The sequence below is a fragment of the Toxotes jaculatrix genome, chromosome 11 (assembly GCF_017976425.1).
Source record: "Toxotes jaculatrix isolate fToxJac2 chromosome 11, fToxJac2.pri, whole genome shotgun sequence".
Classification (NCBI taxonomy): domain Eukaryota; kingdom Metazoa; phylum Chordata; class Actinopteri; family Toxotidae; genus Toxotes; species Toxotes jaculatrix.
In genome coordinates this window covers 23,345,638-23,364,138 of record NC_054404.1, presented here as the reverse complement: position 1 = coordinate 23,364,138, position 18,501 = coordinate 23,345,638, and the positions used below count along the sequence as shown (strand labels likewise).

At 42.2% G+C, this 18,501-nt stretch overlaps 2 protein-coding genes across 12 annotated transcripts in view; both read right to left on the bottom strand.

The window, feature by feature from the left end:
- Nucleotides 1–965: 965 nt before the first annotated feature.
- Nucleotides 966–11,446, bottom strand: tm9sf2 (transmembrane 9 superfamily member 2). Of its 2 annotated transcripts, XR_005894847.1 has the most exons (18): nt 11,212–11,446; nt 8,783–8,850; nt 8,508–8,601; nt 7,512–7,639; nt 7,265–7,394; nt 7,010–7,134; nt 6,729–6,840; nt 6,155–6,234; nt 5,970–6,078; nt 5,635–5,767; nt 5,328–5,447; nt 4,978–5,035; nt 4,712–4,871; nt 4,261–4,412; nt 3,896–4,007; nt 3,627–3,798; nt 1,566–3,243; nt 966–1,477 (listed from the first exon to the last, which is right to left on the bottom strand). XR_005894847.1 is itself a non-coding variant. In XM_041049098.1 (17 exons), exons 1-17 carry the CDS (start codon nt 11,332–11,334, stop codon nt 3,176–3,178), a joined length of 1,944 nt encoding a protein of 647 aa, XP_040905032.1. In that variant the 5' UTR covers nt 11,335–11,446; the 3' UTR covers nt 966–3,175. The 2 variants fall into 2 exon arrangements, 1 of the variants encoding a protein (XP_040905032.1); XM_041049098.1 differs by having other exon boundaries at nt 966–3,243.
- Nucleotides 11,447–14,947: 3,501 nt separating this feature from the next.
- Nucleotides 14,948–18,501, bottom strand: part of piezo1 (piezo-type mechanosensitive ion channel component 1) — a 55,201-nt gene continuing 51,647 nt past the window's right edge. For all 10 annotated transcript variants that reach the window (XM_041049087.1, XM_041049096.1, XM_041049090.1 and 7 more), the window contains 6 exons: nt 17,862–18,034; nt 17,111–17,233; nt 16,935–17,014; nt 16,128–16,317; nt 15,399–15,540; nt 14,948–15,188 (listed from right to left, as the gene is read on the bottom strand). In XM_041049087.1, coding sequence (XP_040905021.1) covers nt 15,060–15,188; nt 15,399–15,540; nt 16,128–16,317; nt 16,935–17,014; nt 17,111–17,233; nt 17,862–18,034 — 837 coding nt within the window. In that variant the 3' untranslated portion in view covers nt 14,948–15,059. The remainder of the gene's footprint in view (nt 15,189–15,398; nt 15,541–16,127; nt 16,318–16,934; nt 17,015–17,110; nt 17,234–17,861; nt 18,035–18,501) is intronic.

Here is an 18,501-nt window from a genome sequence, read left to right as displayed (position 1 = left end):
ATTCAGCTGATTGGACATGATTTGGAAAGACACACACCTGTGTGTGTGTGTGTGTGTGTGTGTGTGTGTGTGTGGTCTCACAGCAGCAGAGTTAAACAGTTCAAATGAACAGCTTGCAGAGGTCAGAGACCTGTGTGAAGGCACAGATTGTGAGAACACTGTAAAATAATCTGTGCTGCTTTGAAAGGTTTCAGAGTGTTCATCTGAACCAGTGACTGGAAATTACGATGGACAACACGTCTCTGCTTCCTCTCACTGTCTTTGTCTTTTCTCATCTTCATACTGGAAACGTGAGCGGATTCATTTATATACTGCACATAAACCACCTACTGTATGTTTATATAAACTGCAAGGAGTGATTGATAAGTACAAACGTATCAATCACCTGCACGTTCAGTTCATCTCTGAGTGATTCTGCTGTGAGTCTGAAGTTAATAACTTCTGTCTTATTTCTGTTAATTGAAAATTGTAAGTCAGCTCTATCTTGGAGCAGTCACCTGTTACCGAGGAGGTTCCTGGCCTGACCTGACCTGATTGGGCCTCTCAGTCTGCTACCTGTTCCTATATACAAAGAAGGAGCTCAGTGGCCATTTTGACTGATGATGATGACATCATTGCTGCTGTGGACCACTTCCTGGAGGTCCAAGACACCAACTTCCACAATGAAGGGATCCATATGATCCACGTCCGCTGGACTAAGTAGAATATAGAAGGGAACTATTCTGAAATATAAATGTGTTAGGTTTAGTAAAACTGACTGTGTCTGTTTAAGGCCACACACTGATCAATCACCTCTTGTATATTTCCATGCATGGAATTCTGGAATAAATATTCTATGGTTAATGTAGTCATATGATGTTGACTCTGTATTTCCCCAAATCTAAAGCCTGGCATCAGAGTTGTGTCCCTGGGGTTTTGATCTGATTCCCAATTCTCAAAACAGAAAAAGCAGACTCAGACAAAGGTTTGATGTAAGATCATTTATGACAGAGGCAATGACACAATGCTGAAAAGAGAATGAATGAATGAATGAGTTTTTCTTTGTCTCCGGGAATATACAGTGTGAAAATGCAAACATATGAAATATAAACATATGGTAACGCCACTATATGAATACAGTGATATTTAGATGTAAGGACATAAATCAAGAGAGCAGAGAGGGGGAAAAAAAAATCCAATTTAATTATTAGACCAACCTGATAACTAACACTGAAACGTCTGAAACATATATTAGAACAATGTTTCCGTGGTAACGAACAAGCCTCCCTCGCTCACGTCTTTCTCCTTTTGTTCCGTTTCCTCCTCCTCGATTTTTTACATTAGAAAAAGTTATTTACACAAAGCGTTTCCATGGTTGTGATGATGAGACAGGGGGATGCTTCACCTCTCAGTCAGTCACAGATCAGAGTCAGGTCAGACAGCTAATAGGAGCTGAGAATAAATAAGCGTTCAGCTGACACGGCAACCCCCCCTCCCCCTCTGTCGCTAAAGATGTGAGTTTAAGTCTGGTGATCGTCAGCTGTGTGGCGTGTACTGCTGGGGTTATGAGGGAATGATGAGTTGACCAGGTGATGAGATCTCAGACTCTTCAGTCCATTGAACCTTATTTAAAAAAAAAAAAAAAAGTGCTGAATTTTCTTTATAATTAGTTCCACGCATTCCTCCATGCTGTGTTCACTTCTCGCTTCTTCGAAACTCCTCACGCAGTCAGCACAGCTGCAGCCGACGCAAACGCAAAATTACTGTAAACAAGAGAAACATCGGCCACATTCTGCCACATCTAAATAATAATAATAATAATAATAATAATAATAATAAATACATTTTATTCATATATGACCTCTATGAGAGATCAGTCCCAGGGGACACGGGCTGGAAGGGACAGGAGAGGACATAAGGTGGGGATCTGGACGAGAACCTGTGACTGTTTACAGAAGGGTTCACCAGCACAGCTGTATGTGTGTCATAGTCATGTATGTATAGTGAATATTTACACATTAGTTTTGTATTATTTCTGATGTGAGTCTAACCTAAAGTTGTGCCCTTCTTTTTGTTGTAATGCACATTTGGTTCATGCCAAACACATAAATAAAAGCATACTTCAGAGATCCACACTGTAATGTTAGTGTGTTCTAGGTCAGAGCGACAGTGGGTTCTTGATGCAGATGCTGGTTCTGGTCCCCCCGGACTTGATCCTGAGATGTGGATCAAGCATTTTGTCGCATTAGTGCATCCCGGATGTGAGATTTAACTGTCTTCTGCCGAAGAGCTTCGGAAAAGTGAACTCAGCACAGAGAGATGTGGGTTAATGACTAGAAAGCAAACTGTGAAGAGACAGAAGTCAGGTTGAGAAGACGCGGCTCCTCAGTTTGTACTTTTTTACTGGAGGTCGTTGATAAAAAGCAGGTGAAATGAGCTAGCATGTGTTCCACTAGCCTGTGACTAGCCTGTGTCTTATTGTTTTTAAAGCAGGTATCATGACAAGCGGAGCATCAAGATACCCCTGGCGTGCGTTTCTCTTGATGGAACAGAGGCCGCACTAAGGTGGGACTGGACTTTTCTGTTTGATCAGAATCACGATGCTTTTTCTGAAATCGCTCTGCATTATGGGAGCTGTCGTAGTATAACTGGCAGGAAGTCTGCACCTGCACCTCTCCCACTGAAGCTGCAACTTAAAGGAGCCTTAAGAACGAAGAGGTGGGAAGTACTGAAAAAGTCTGGAGAACAACCTGTGAAGAAGCAGACCATCACACCTCTATACGTCTACACCTGCAAACATAAACCTACATGACAGCTGACAGAGCCCGGCTGTGGCTCACCGCACGCACGAAGCACCTTCCTACGCATCACATATCGGGCAGAGGCTTGTACAGGCGGGATTCATTTCATTCAGATTATATGCAGATAGATAGTGTATGTACAAAATAATTACAACTGGGTGTACACATGCTCACACGCAAACATTTTAGGCACACGAAGCAAAGAAAGCTGTCACCTGTCCGAGGCAGAGTCACTGAAGAGATTAAAAAAAAAAAAAAAAAAAAAAAAAAAAAGAGGAGGCTGCGATGTTCAGGGTTGGAACGTTCGATTCAGTTCGACAGAGCTGAATGTTTCAGAGGTCGAAAGGGAGAAAGCAGCGTTCAGCCACGTTCAGTCTGTTATGAATCCGCATCCTTCAGTCCACTTTGACCACACTGTAGATCTTGGTGACGAACCAGAAACAGGCAAAGAAGCCGATTGTACCTGAGGACAGAGAAAAACACGCATTTGATTTCAGCACAACGAGCATCTCAGCACCGCTTCATCAATCAGGCTCTTTATGGTAAACAGAAGCCACTCTGAGTACAAGGCCTGTGGCAGCCTGCTGGGAGTTTACCAAACAGCATTTAAAGGACTCTGAGAGCATGAGGACAAAGATTCTCTGGTCTGATGAGACAAAAAAAAATGAAGCCTTTATCCATTTGAAACAAAATCTTCTACATAATAAAAGGTCTGGCTAATGGTCTAAAATGCCAAATTTGAAAAATACCTTAATCCTGAAAGCAAAGTAATGATCAAAAATGGAAAAAACACATCAACCCTCACCCCCCCCCCCCCCCCCCCTTTTTTTTTTTTAATCTACCTACCAGTGAATAAGAAAAAGATGAGAGCCATGATCATGGTGTATCCGAAGTAGAGGATGGTGCTGGCCAGTCCAGTGATTTGCAGCTTAGAGAAGAAGTAATGAATGGCATAGACCAGGAAGTAGACGGCAGTGAAGCCGCTGGTCAGGAAGGAACGCCACTGCCAGTGGTAGTCCTGTGAGGGGAGGGAGGGGGGGGGGCACAGCCAACACTGTTGAACACCTGCTGACTTAATGGGGACATTAATGTCCTGCACTGATCCTAATGTTTACCTCAGCACATAAGTGGAAGTAGCAGAGCAGGATGGTGGCCTCAGAGCAGGTGATGACCAGGATGATGAAGACGAGGAAGAGAAAGCCAAACATGTAGTACATCTGATGGGACCTGGAGGACAGACAATAAATGAAATACACTGCTGGACAGAAGAAGAGAAACAGCCCTTACAGGTGCAGAATTTAGCTGCTTCTCATATCTACAAAGGCCAGTTTTAATACCTGTTAATGTGTTAAAGGACTCAATATGAACTGATGCTCCGCTTCATTCACTTCGTTCTAGAAAAACTGAGCGTGCACGATGTGTTCTGACTTTCTATGAATTACGAAGAAAGCCAAAGCTTTTTTTTTCGTTTCATTCTCACCAGATGGAGTTTAGTATGAAGAACAGCTGAATAAATATACATCCGAACGGCAGAATCCCTCCCATGACGATGCCAGGGAAAGGCTTCGTGTAGAACGACTGCTCCGGGATTTGACGAGGAATCTGATTGGTCCGCACCGGGTGTTCGATGCCCTTAAACGATCAGACGCAGCAGAGAGAGAGAGAGAGAGAGAGAGAGAGAGGATCAAAATAAAACGGTCACATGACACATACACTGTGTTGTTTCATGTGAAGCACAGTGTGGCATCTTGCTGCTTTATTTAAATGAGTTAATAGGAAAGGAAGTGTGAACTCCTCATCATGACACAGCACATCACAACACACACAATACTCGACTGAGCTGGAGCCTCTGACCGCAACTCAAGTATTCAAGTACTGCTGTAGAACTGTACTGTAACACACACACAAGCATGTGTGAGCGTGTTACTTACTGCTTTCTTGAAGCCAAAGTATGCTCCTATAAAGGTCAGTGGCACCGAGATACAGAACCACAGAGCCAATATGGCGACCAGGGTCCCGAAGGGCATGGCCGCCGAAGACCCCTCCCCCCACAGAATCAGGTTCATCACAAAGAAATCAGCGAACACCACCCTGAGCAGGAGTGAATGAGAGAGAGAGAGTGGGATCAAGTGGTGGTGTCTTACAGTGTTCACATCTGTTATTGTGTTATTGAATCAGAGAGCTGTAACAGTCTTACCCAGGACAGAGGAAGGCTGTCAGCAAAACGTTGGTCTTCCACTTTTCACCTCCAAAAGCTGTAAAAAAAAAAAAAAAAAGCAGAAGAAGTAGAAGAAGAAGAGGATTTTAAGAAATAACACCAAACTGGAGAGCTGTCATGTTACCACATCTGTTCTTATTTACTGTACATACAAGAGTAAAAGTCCACAGCCCCTGTGGAGGCTGCAGTGTTTATGATGAGTTTGAGTTTCAGCAAATTTCATTATTTTTTCCACTGATGCAAATAATAATAATAATAATAATAATAAAAAGTGTATATGTTGCTTTTGTCTCAGGAAAACAGTAATTAATCATGTTTTTCTCACTTACATTTGTAGAGGCGGGCAGCCACGTATCCGGCCGGCGTTCCCAGAAGAACCCAGAGAACGACCGCACACGTCATCAGAGCCCCGCGGTTCGCCGGAGAGAGGAAGCCCAGACAGGCAAAGACTGCAGAGGGGGGGGTTTATCATGAGATGCATATACAGTACGTCAGGCAGTGACCTCATGTATCCTAACTGGGAGCTTAACAACCTCTGATCACCTGACTTTATACTCCATTATTACTAATCTGCCATCTATGACTATTTTATAAGTCTTTTTTTTTTTTTAAATCATGAATTTAACAAAAACATACAAAGGGTGACAAAGGTCATAATGAAGATCTGGGTTCCAGAGCCAAGGAAAACCGAGAGCAGCATCCCCTTCCTGGGAGGTCGGAAAACATCTCCATGGACCAACTTCCATCCAAACTCCTCCTGGGCGTCCTCCTGGAGAACAAGATAAGTGAGCAGGTATGATGAGAAGGACACATCATGTCCACCAGAAGCAGCTCTGTGGCCTTGTATGACCATGTTTCATGTGACATTAAACATAGTTAATTCATCATTGCTCTAACTACGAACCTACAACTGCAACAGCTCCACCTGAGCTCCGAACTGTTCCTACAGGCCCTCAGAGACAAGTACTCACCACAGAGTCCATCTGATTGTATCTGGCGATGTCTTTATGCAGAGTCCTCAGCATGATCATTGCTACCATCCCAGACAGGAACAACACGATCACCAAGGAGTTCATGATGCTGAGGACAGAGGACAGCAGAACTTACATAACTATGTCTGTCTGTGTGTGTGTTTGTGTGCGTGTCTGAGTCTTACCTGAACCACTGGATGTTGGTGTGAGGCATTGACTCCAGGATGTAGTCCCATCTAGACGCCCAACGAATATTCTTGTCTTCCTACACACACACACAGACACACACACACGCACAAACACACACAGTTCTTTGTTTATGTAGCAAAATTAAAATGTTCATATTTACTTTTCCATTGGATGTAGACAAACAAAATCAAGACATCCTCACACCTATAAGTCTCTGTCTCACATGATCTGCTGAAAGATGATTCAATAACAGAGCATCAGCAGCAACACAGTTTTTTTCTTATCAAAGGTGAGCTTTTTTTTATACTGTAAAACACTAAAATATAACCAAACAAAAAAAAAAGGAAAATCCTTAAAGACATGTAAATAAAAAATAAATAAATAAAATAGAACAAACTAAATACAAAAAAAAGAGACACCATCTGCTCCTGGCTGCATATTTCAGCTGTTATATTCATATTTGCAGCTGTGCACATCTGCACATGGGACGGTAAGTTTCCTGAGATGAGCCTCACAAACACGTGCACAGCGTTACACACACCAGGATGATTTGTATCTATTTGTACTAACCACAAAGTTGACAGAGTAGGTGTAGGGGATCTTGAACTGTCCTGTGTATTTGTTTTCCAGTAACTTTGGCTCTCCGGAACAATCAGGGCTGTCATCGTTAGGGTTTTCATAGCTGGACAGAGGACGAGAGAGGAGACGAAGGAGAGAAAGTCACCAGGTATTTAGTTTGCATATTAAAATCTGTTGGCCCGAATGTGAAAATACCCTAAATAAGAAACTAAACTAAAACCCTGGTATGTCAGTCTTGACTGGATATCTCCGTATCAGCTGAAACTCATTACCTTTTGGGTTCAATCTTGGCAGCAACCAATCGAGCTCCGAGCTGTTCATGCTCAACGACGTGGTAATGGATGGTGATGTCCACGTGGTTAAAGATGTAAAAAGCGTCCTTTTTATTAAAGTTAGCCTGCAAAACACAACCATGTGAAAATGTCTGATTATACTTATTTAAGCTTATACATGTAATTAAGCTCCGATCTGAGTGAATGTTCATTTTCTGCTGTGCTGTCGTCTGTGTTGGTGTGTGACCCACTAACATTGACCACGCAGGCGTCTTTGGGTTGACTCGCTTCTGTGACGTAACAGCCGATAGGGAACCCGGGGTTACAGAACTTCTGTCCATCTTCAACATCGTAGCACCAGGTGACCGGCATGTTGTCCACAATCCTACACAAACACACACACACACACGCACACACACAAAATAGTAGGCCTGTTTGCATGCGTTTTGCAGTGTGTTTTCCTTCACTTTATCACGCGTGTACGTCACTGAGTCATACATACCAGTGATGCTGGTAGTTGAGTAGCATGCCTTTCTTGAGGAAGTCCAGTTTGGCTTTGTCTGATGGGTTGTTGGTGTCGTAGGTTTTGGTACACACCTTCTGACACACCGCAGATTTCTTAAACTCAAACTGACACACGCGACACACAGTTAGCATCAGGTTTACCATGAACCCTTTCAGTTCAAATATAAAATACAAACACAAATGAACTATTAGTCTCATTAGACATTCGAATATTAACAGTTTTTCACTGCTAAATTAAACAGATACTGTTAAAGCCATTTATCATTTAACCATTTCTACAACCCAGACTTTGTATAGCGTTTTTATCAGCACTGTTTATCATAATGGTCATGTGTATGTGCTTACCAATATCCTAATCAAAACCTGATCATGGTCCAAGCATAATAAAGGTTCAGCACACTCCCACTGAGTCTATTTATTCAATGGCTGTCTGGCTCATAAGCAAACTTCATCTGATAATACAGACGGTTTCCACAGCATGTGACACACATGAAGCTGTGTCCAACTGCGTGACACATACCAGAGATGTTTCATTCTAAAGAGGCTTTGTTCTGTCCCCTCTGCTGGTTTATCGTTTGTGATGAAGCCACTACTGTTACTGTGAGTATGTGCTGAACATATGACAGGCTTAGCCTCTGGAGTCGTCATCAGGCGAATCCGATCTTGAACAGTGTTGTCATGTTGTGCTGGATAAGCCCTTTTTAAAATATTTCAAATTTATTCAAATATTTTCTGTATGTAATTTTTGTGAATTTACAACTTGTAAAAAAATGTATTTATCTTATATACATAGTTTTGTTTGACGGGTTGACCATGATGTCAGCATGGTACCAATTCAGTGTCTCACCTCTGTCCTGTTAACCATCTGCCTGGGAGTGTTTGAACTCTGCTTTATGGAATCTACTTTTAGATATGGATTGTATTTGCAAACAGCTGCCCGATGTGATCGTTCACTCCAGCACAACCTTCGTACCTTGTATGGCGAGGGTTCGATTCTCTCCCCGAAAAGAACCTGGCCCAGATTCTCAGACGGACGTTTCTCTGTTTTCTCTGAGCAGAAGTCAAATCTGCACAAAACAGGACGAGACTGTTCAGAGCACATTCATACTGCACGATATCTCTATTACCTAAAAAAAATCAACTTCAGCTATAACAATTCTTCAATGCCTCTGGACAAAGATGAGGCACAGAACAGCAGGTTACACAGTCCGAAGGCATCAGACTAAGATGGAACACAGTGCTACTCACGCAGTATATTCATAAGGCAGCACAGACTCCACTGAATCCAGCCTGTTCACAAACAGCTCAATGGTCGACTGAAACACAGCAGACAGGATGCATGTTAGGAAGACAGGAGGGATGCTCCAATCAGACTACTGTTTTCATGTTGTGACAAAACTCAATAGCAATGTAACAATGTCAAATAAATTATAAAAAAAAAAAGTCCATTCAATTGTATTTCTGGGGACTACACGTCCACACAGTCCCCTCTGAGTTGCTGTATATTTCACAGAAATTCAGGCCCTTCCTGCACCCACCCAGACAGCGGGCGCAGTGGACAAATAAATCATGGAAGAATTAATTCAGTGTGTGGAGCAGCTGCCTGTGGCAGCATGTCACCCGATGATGGACTTTCCATCTGACGCTTGGGCGAATGAATCAGAACTTGTTCACGCTGAAGTTCACAGATCCTGGTCTGACAAGCTGGTTATCATGGGATCACGTGGAGGATTTTGAAATTGTCACCCAGTTAAATCAGAACCTCTCTAAAACAATGGCCATAAAACCTGATGATATTACAGGACTGTTGTATTAGACTACATTAGTTACAGCAATGCGCTCCTGATGACCTGTCTTGCTGAGTGTATATGGTTTCTATAGCTGTGCTGAGATTGCAGTGTTTTATTGACGTTTGGGTGAAGCAGATGTATTAAACACTGTGGCTGTGCAGCACTTTATGTTCCAGCAGCACGACTGAGTTATACTGCAGCTGAATGTAAAGCATATTTATTTTATATAGAGTGCCTTTAGTTGACTAGCAGAGTACAGTCTAACATGGCCCCTGTTAGAGGGTTTGTCTTTCCAAGTGTGGTTGTTACTATAAGAAATAAAGTTGGGAATGTTCTGAATATCTGTTTGTTTTCTTGTCAGTCTGAACAGTGAAAGACTGCAAAAACCAAACCACTCGATTTTAGAGGATGTGACACAACAAGATGTAACATATCCTGCCTCACAATATTTTGGAGTGTAAATGAGTTTACACAAATTTTCAAATACCCAACACACTTATGAAAATTAAACGTGAGGAGACAACAGACGTGAGATAAGGCCATGACTCTCAGTGTCTTGCATGTGGAAAATCTAAGTAAATCCATTTTTAACATCACTGGGTCAGAACAGAGAGACGCATAACACAGAGTGAGATCAGTGGATGATCCTGCTCTCTATGGCCGTAACTCAGTATTGCAGTATGCCAGTATCGCAAAGCTCACTTTTAATTGGCCGTGATCACCATGGTAACCTATGCTACAGGGCTAACCTGCTCCAAGCAGGTAAACTTCAGAGATTCAAATCAAAAGCTGCCAACAGCTTGACGACTGATCACAGGGACAAAAGAGTTTAAGTAACAGATATTGATAAGGATCAGTAGAATCATTTTGTTGTTCCAGACTTTTAAATATTTCCAAAAATATAAAGAGCTTCTAACAACAGAGGGAGAGTTTATCATCGCATAACATTTGAACTGCACACACGCTCTTTCATTCCAAGCTTTTACTGTTATCTCTTATCTAAACAAGAGGAGACTTTGTGATGATAATTGGAAATAAAAACTAAACCTAAAATAATACTTCCCATGATTATAAAGGCAACATTTAGACATGAACTACTTTTCTCCTCCTCTATCTCTGCATTAGCAGAAGAAACACTCTGACACTAACTGCAACTTTTTTATGTGCATCATATATTCAAAATAGTTTGTTCATCATCAGACAAAACAGCAAAAAAAAAAAGCTCACTCTACAATACAGACCCTTTTAATAATATCTGCACTAACAGTATCTCCTCTCTTTCTTTAATATCTGGATTTTCCCCTTCTGTTGATCTGCAGCTTGTTCTTCTATTTTAGTCATGTGATCGTATTTCTCTTCACTGTTGAACATCACTTTCTATCAAATTTACCCGCAGGTATCATCGTTTCATCTGGCATCACATTAATCACTCCATTCATGGTTCTGATGATGTGGCTTGTGATTAACATCTCCTCCTCTTTCACGTGCACTCACTCCCTGCTGGATCAATAAAACCCAGAGTTAACAGAACCGGTTTATAACCAGCCTCGTGATACGGGTTAACCAGGACTAATGTTTACATTCTAACCAACCAATCGGGAGTCTCACACAGACCAATGTCTGCTTTGAGCTCAATATCCAGACAAACGAAGTTACTTTACGTGTTTACGCAGCTAGCTTGCAGTCTGTGTGAACGTTAGCCTCGCTGTTTATTGTGGCTAACGTTAGCTAGCTTACATTACAGCTGTTTGTAGAGCCCGAGCTCATCTAGCGCATTCCAACATCTCCTGTCTATATGTTTACCGGGTGCACTCTATGTTAGTCATTCGGTGACTCTGTGAGAACACCTGGTGGCCACACAGGTGACCTGTGACATGTCATGTTTACCTTGCAGTCTGGAACTTGGTCTTTCCCAGGCTCACAGAAGCTGACGGGCGCCAGACCAGGGAGGTAGAAGCCGGCAGCCCGAGCCAGCAGCGCAGCTCCAAGCAGCCACAGCACCATGTTCATCCCGGCCAGTCTTCACTCAAGATTTACACGGTTACCTTGCTCCTGTTCGCGGTCCGCTCAGCATCTGACATCCAACGGCACACAGCCACCAGCATCCGGTTCAGCAGCGGGCAGACACGTCACAACCGGAAGTCGCGCTTCGAGAAGCGGAGCATTGTGGGATCACACACCGACAAGCATTTTCAATTTAATAACAACGGGAATTATTGTTATTATTTTTAATTCATTTTAACTTATTTTATTTATTTAATTAAATTAAATTAAATTAAATTTTATTTTATTTTATTTATTTATTGTGCAAAGCACAGAGGCCATATATTATTATTCGCCATACTTCTTATTGTGGTTATTGTACCACAAATTTAGGCAAAGTAGAGAAAAGCCTGGAAAAATATACATAAACACCTCCGACTTGACTGGAGAAATGTCCCATGACTTTTAGTAGGGATTCGAGTAACCATGGCAACGAACCCAAATCGAAAAACGAACCATGTCCCATAGAAAAACAATGGGAAGATACTGTCGCCGTGGAGAAAATGATCAAACCCGTCGCTTTTTTCTTTCTTTCTTTTTTTTTTTATTTAGCCATATTTCTTCGTGTTACTTTTATGTAGAAACATGGTTGAAACTTTAAATGGGTCATGGACTTCAGACTGAATTGATTTAAATCAGTGTTTTGATGCCTATATGGTTATCCCTACAGGGACAGTTTATATAGCAACACGCAGAGAAATTTGTCCTCTCTCACTCAGTGCTACTGTCATTGTGACATGACTAATTGTGACATGACTAATAACTCCCACAGACTTCCATGTTAAATTAAGCTCTTAAGTTCTTTTCAAGAACAGAGATGATGGGAGTTTTTAAAGTCCGAGCTGACACTGGTTTTAATGGACACTAAGTCCCACTACAGATCTGTGACTTTTAGTTCTGCATCAGTATTTAATTATTTAAGAGAGATTAAGCCTGCTGGCTTGTGGGTTCCAAGATAATGAGCTGCCAGATGTGAGGTATTCATCCAGGAGTACCTGAAGGACTATAGGTGATTTTATTTATGGCACTTGGAGTCCTACTACCACCTCAGGCAATGACATGGGTGCTAATATGACCAGCATAAGTGTTGATGGCAGTAGCTGTATCACAGAGGTTCACACACACACACAAATGTTTGAATCACTACAGAGGACATTACAGGGACTTTCATTCATGTCCTGGAGTCTTGTCCTAACCTTCACCAGTGTCACTACCAGGTGACACTGAGTTTGTAGATACTCAATCATCAGTAGAACTTTTCACCATTACACTTTCCTGTGGATATACTGATTGACAAATGACAGTCCAATCACAACAGACAGATGTGCTTTATTAGCTCCAGTTCCTGTCACAATGAGCCTGTTCACAGTCACGGCCACCTGGAGTTCTTTGCATCATTCTGATGAGTTACCTCTGCCAAGTTACAGCAGAAATCATCTCAGAGTTTGGAGGAGGCTGCACCTGTAAGATTTCAGAGTATTTTTTTCTGATCAGACAACCAAGTAGTACTTTGGTAGGTTGGAAACTTACTAATACACAGAAATGTCTTGAAAATGAGAAAGACCACATTTCACATCTATTTCCCTTCTCACTAAAGACACAGATGAACAGACAGGAGACCAGCAGCAGGTACAGCAGAAGGAAACAGGAAACCGATTTACAGCAATTCTAAAACAAATGTCTGTCTTCCTATGTAGCATTAAAATGTTCTTTATGAAGCATGTGCTTTTCCACAAATCAAACATTCTGTGATATGGTAGTGTGAGATCAACCATGCTGGTGTGATGTTTAGTGAGGAAACAGCTGAAGATACTGTGGTTGGATTAACCTGTTAGAGGGCCCGGGGACAAAAATAAGCTGTGGGGCCCTATTCATAACCTGTTCATTGTGTAATGTGCTTAAAAAGACATTTATTTAGGAATATGCACCGTGTAAATGTTCACACATGTAAATAATACAGGACCCACTTTTAAGGCCATGATCGTTTAATCTTGTATCTTAGTGGTTCATATTGCCAAACTTATTTTCCTTTACACAAATGACCACAAACCAAAAGACGCACAATGCATCTCTGCTGGTGTAAAATGATCTGTGTCGTTCCTGGGCTACATCTGATTGAAAAGTATTAGTTTGTGTCATAGCTGAGCTGCTGTCGCTGCATTTCAGCCACAGACTGTATTACCATTATATTACAGTTGTGTAATAGCATGGAGGGTCATTCAAACCCTGAGCCAGCCCTACTGAGATTTATTTCACATGATTTGACTTCAAACCCTGCAAGCATTGCAGTTTTTTTTTCTCAGACTCAACATGTGCAGCCACACTGAACCAAAGGCACATCGACATCGTACAAATATGTGTTATATCAGCATCACAACAGCCAATAAGTTAGTCAAACGTTGCATATTGTCTTCAAATGTTGTCCTACTAAGAGGGAATAATGGGAGAGGAAGAGTGACGAGTCCAGCCCATCGTTCCACAGGCCATCAACTCTTCAACTCTTTACACACACACAACTCTTCTGAATCAATATTCACTTTGTAACCAGTGTTATTTGTTGAATGGTCTCTACATTTTACCTGGAAACAGTCAAATCAAACATTCGCCTGAAGGTGTAAAGAACTAGAATTAAAGGAGCAACCAGTAACGTGATGTGCCAAGCAGATGGCAGTTTCAGCTGTTTGTGCTGTTTTATTGACATATGTGTGTGTGTGTGTGTGTGTGTGTGTGTGTGTGTGTGTGTGTGTGTGTGTGTGTGTGTGTGTGTGTGTGTGAGATCTGCTGCATATACTTTTTAGCTGCCCCACCCATTGAACTGAATACAACTTGGCTTCTAAAGTGTCTAAAGGCAACCAGCAGGAACTACATGAGCAAACTTGTCTTCCAGGGGCCTGATCCACAGCTCTCTCTCTCACCAACCCGTCTCATCTCTTGCCCCTGAACCCGAAGGACATGTCGTGGCCAGGAACAAACCCAGAACTTGGGGGGACATCTGACCGGGTAAAACATGACCTAAAACGGCCCTTTAAAGCAGACTGGTTTCGTCAACCCTCGCGTTCGTGATGCAAAGTCAAACGAACGCGGCCGCTGCATGACATGCTTGTTACTTTTACAAGAATGAATGATTTAAAAAAAACATTTCTAAGTTTGACTGACGGCGTGGCACGTTTTCAAATCAGTCAACTGATGCGGCAACTGTAGCTAGTTCAACCTGCAATTAGTTTCAGGTTTCAGCCACATGGTCACACCAGCTGGGTGGAGGTCAAAGGCACAGAGGTCAGGAATGACTTATCTTTTGTATTTGACCTTTAACCTCTGATTATTAACAAACACAGCTCAATCTAACTACAGATTCTGCCTTCCAGGGAAGTTAAACCCAATCCTGTAGACATCCAGCTGCGACCAACCCCACCCACCCACAGTGGGACTGCAGTTCCACTCTCAATAGTCTGTAGTGTAAGTCGATGTGATGAAAGTGCTCAGGCAGCTGTAAAGAAGCAACAGCAATAGGTGTCCAGCAACGGACGGGAGACGTTTCGTCCAGTATATCTGTTAGTGTACATCTCCTTTCATGTGTCTCTGGTAAGGAGTGATCTCCTGAAGCTTTCTGGGAGCTGTCCCCCTGGACATCTTTGCATTGTGCTTCAGATATCACTGTATTCTATTACAGCCAAACATAATCAGTCAGTCAGTCAGTGTCTGTCTTGGTCTTGGTTGTGGATGTCCCTGGTCCATTTGATCATAGTCTCTGGAGAGCGATAGAGGAAGATCAGTTTGGAGTAAAGTTCCTCTTCCAGCTCCAGCTCTCCTGTCTCACGCACCTGAAACACACACACAAACTTCGTTTTATGGGGGACGTTTTTAAAGCGATGATTCTCCAGGACATTTCCAACAGCATGGAGGCAGTTTTGCGTGTTGTTTTTTTACATACTGTATATTACTTAAAAGATTAGACCAGGGTAATATCCTATTCAAATCTGGTCCTTTCATCTTACTCAGTATGAGTTAATAAGAGCACACAGCGAACTAACCAGGAAGATGTCCGTGCAGAGCTTGAGGATGCGGTCCACACAGGGCAGCTCCTCAAACATGATGGAGTGTGAGATCTCGCTGAAGAAGCCACGCACAAACTTCCCAATGACTAAGACCACAGACACATACAGACCCATGATCCTGGAAGGAGACGTTAGAAAAGAAAAAGAAAAAACAAATTCAGCGTGTGGAGCATAATAACCATAAACCAAAAACATAACCATAACTTAAAGGAGTAATGTGTAAGAACTGCCCAACTGTCACATTCATACTCTGATCAAATAGGATGCAGCATATTAGCAGGAAGCTGGGCTGTCCAACCCTATCATAAGAAACCAGACAACTCTCTTTGGTCCCTCCTCCCCTCTCCTCTTCTCCTGTGCCATAGTCAGACTGGCCATCAGGTGTACCAGGACAAATCCCAGACTCAGTGCTGGAGTGACTCACTACCGCCTCTTGAGGTACAAAGTGGTTCGAGTCGGTGCTAGCTGGTTAGCATGCTAACATCAGTAGATATCTTCAACATACCGTCATAACTGTTATTTCTTCACATTCTGTTGATGATCCTACAAATTGCCCCTTTAATGATGCTGGTAAGCAAGGATGACCAGACCTGGTCTTTGGACTTTTCAGCATTTTTAACCTCTTTTAAATTGCTACTCAAAACATTTATGGATTTTTGTGATTATAACCCATGTACATGTAGTTTGTGAGTGTGTGTTCCTTACCCATATCCAGCCAGGAAGCCCAGGCTGGGTGGACTGACTTTGTCGTTGAATATGACCATGGGTAGAACCCCACATGAAGAGGAGGTACAGCCTGCGATGGCAATGTCCCACCACTCCTGGTTTCTACTGTCGTTCCGTGACCGGTCACTCTCTAGGGACAGGGTTATATTCAGGTAACCCTGTTCATCATCTACAAGACAACCAATCAGATGTGTTAAAACAGGCACTTTAAGGCATGAAAAGCAAACACGAATACATGTTTTTTGTGACATCCCACCATCATCGTGTTTTCCATATGTAATAGTGCTCGATTTAATTTGTCGTCATAGTGATCCATAACCATCTGCAGTTCATGGCCGTCGGTGTGGGCTACTATCTGTTGTTGCTGGGTTCATCTTTATTCGTCCTCGGTGGCATTAATGCCATATTCACTGTTTAATAAACACCCTCTGCTGTGTCTTTCCTCCCACTGGGGGCAAGGTGAGTCACCAAGATACCAAACAGGCGCAGTCAGGGAAATAACATTCATGGTTCCATACAAGTTCGCCGGTGCAGCACAGACACTTTGACAGCATTGTGGCATTAGTGCAAAACGCTCTGCAAAAACCAGGTGACTCAAATTAATCCAGTAAGAGGAGAGACTCAAATGCCATAAGTGGACATTTCTCTGTGATATAAGGCCCATTTCAACAGTAACCAGTCACCTTCCATGACTATTTCATCTGATCCAGGAAATGATTCTGCCTGTTTTAAAAAGTTTTAAAGTTTAAAAATGTACAGTTTAAAAATAATTCAGTGAATTCTGACCTTTATAAAGTTGACTGACTGGTTTGGCCTCAGCTCCATTGGGGGCACGGATGTAGTTAGGGAAGATATGAGGAACAAGCCTGGGAAAGAGACAAGATACCATCTTTAAGATACAACTGTATGTGTTAAATAAAACCCAGAACACTTACACTTATTCTTCCAGAGAGTAAACCTACACAGGTTCAGTGCGATTGCCAAGCAGTAGTAAGGCCAGATCTGCTCTGACTGGGCTCCCAGGTTCCAGGTCTAAAGAGTATTTGTCAAAGGTGTGTTCCACTGTCCCTCCTTTACCCAGGTCCCTGTCAGACACAAACAGATACTATCAGAGTTTAAAACATAGATAGAAACAAAGATACATGACATATATCCAGTAAGATCACTGACATAGCAGATGATCTCACAGGACACTTGTTTTTTCCTGTTTTAATTTTGTGGTGAATTTATTTGGGCATTTTTTTGCCTGCAGGGGGCAACAACGTGGCTATGGTGGCAGCCATACCACTGCCTAATGTAATGCTCCTGTGAGGTCGAAAAGTCAGAAGGTTACCTCTCCATGACAGAATCACACGTCCTACAAACGGATGTTTTCAGTTTATACACAGGTTATATTTAAACATCGATTACTCATCGGTCGTAACAACAAAATCCTGTTTACAGCAGCAGCTCCCAGAGTGGATGTTAAACATTACATTTTTACATGAACCTCAATTTATGTTACAGATCCAAACATATTCAAATGATGGAAATGAGCGATTAGTAACATACCAAACTCACCTGATTAAAAACCTGTTAAAAACGCAGTTATGCCAGCGCTCGTGGGATGAAAGTTCACTGTTTCTGGTTTCCATAGTAACATATTTTGTGGCTCAGAGGCAGTCAGAATAAGCAAACTAGTGCTAGTGCTCCAGTAGAGAGCAAGGGTTTTACCTCTGGAAAGTCCAGGCCAGACGTAGTGTTAGGTCAACAGGACTTTCAAGTAGTTCTCTAATAACTTCGTTTCTGCTGGGGGGGCTGATCCTCCACACTGATCCCGAACTACCTTCAATCATGGCTGTCACGATGTCGTCGTAGCTGTAGAGAGTGATGAACTGCATGGCTACCTACACGCACATACACACAAAATTATATGTGAAAAGTCGCTACACAGAGGGGTAGTAACTTCAGTAGGACACGCACACACAATAGAAAACGATGTGTGAGAGCTGAAAATACTAAAACAAATAATTTAGTGCTAATTATTTATGTGCTGTAAACTACTGTTTTTGGTCACACGGGGTGATGTTTGAGGAACAGGTGACAACGATGACAATGTGAGGTAAATGAATAATTCACTCTGTAATTATCAAACAATTACCGAAAAGGAGTCTCGACTAGAAGCAGCAAGTAAGTTATACAACGAAGAGAATGATGAAGTGAAAAAAGCAGAGAAGGACTAGGAAAAGTGAAATTACTCTCTTAAGGGGGATTATCCTTTTGTTCAAAACAACATAAAATCCAAGTCCTGGTATCTCAGAGGATAGACCTCTGAGTGTACAGACCACAACATTCAGCTCATGTTCCACCTGAC

Excerpts from the sequence above, each read along its gene's own strand:
- tm9sf2 (XM_041049098.1), bottom strand. The coding sequence starts at position 11,334 with ATGAACATGGTGCTGTGGCTGCTTGGAGCTGCGCTGCTGGCTCGGGCT. Across the intron at positions 6,841-7,009 it reads GCCAAGATTGAACCCAAAAG|CTATGAAAACCCTAACGATG; the intron begins GTAATGAGTTTC and ends TCCTCTGTCCAG. Across the intron at positions 3,799-3,895 it reads ACTTCCACTTATGTGCTGAG|GACTACCACTGGCAGTGGCG; the intron begins GTAAACATTAGG and ends CTCCCCTCACAG.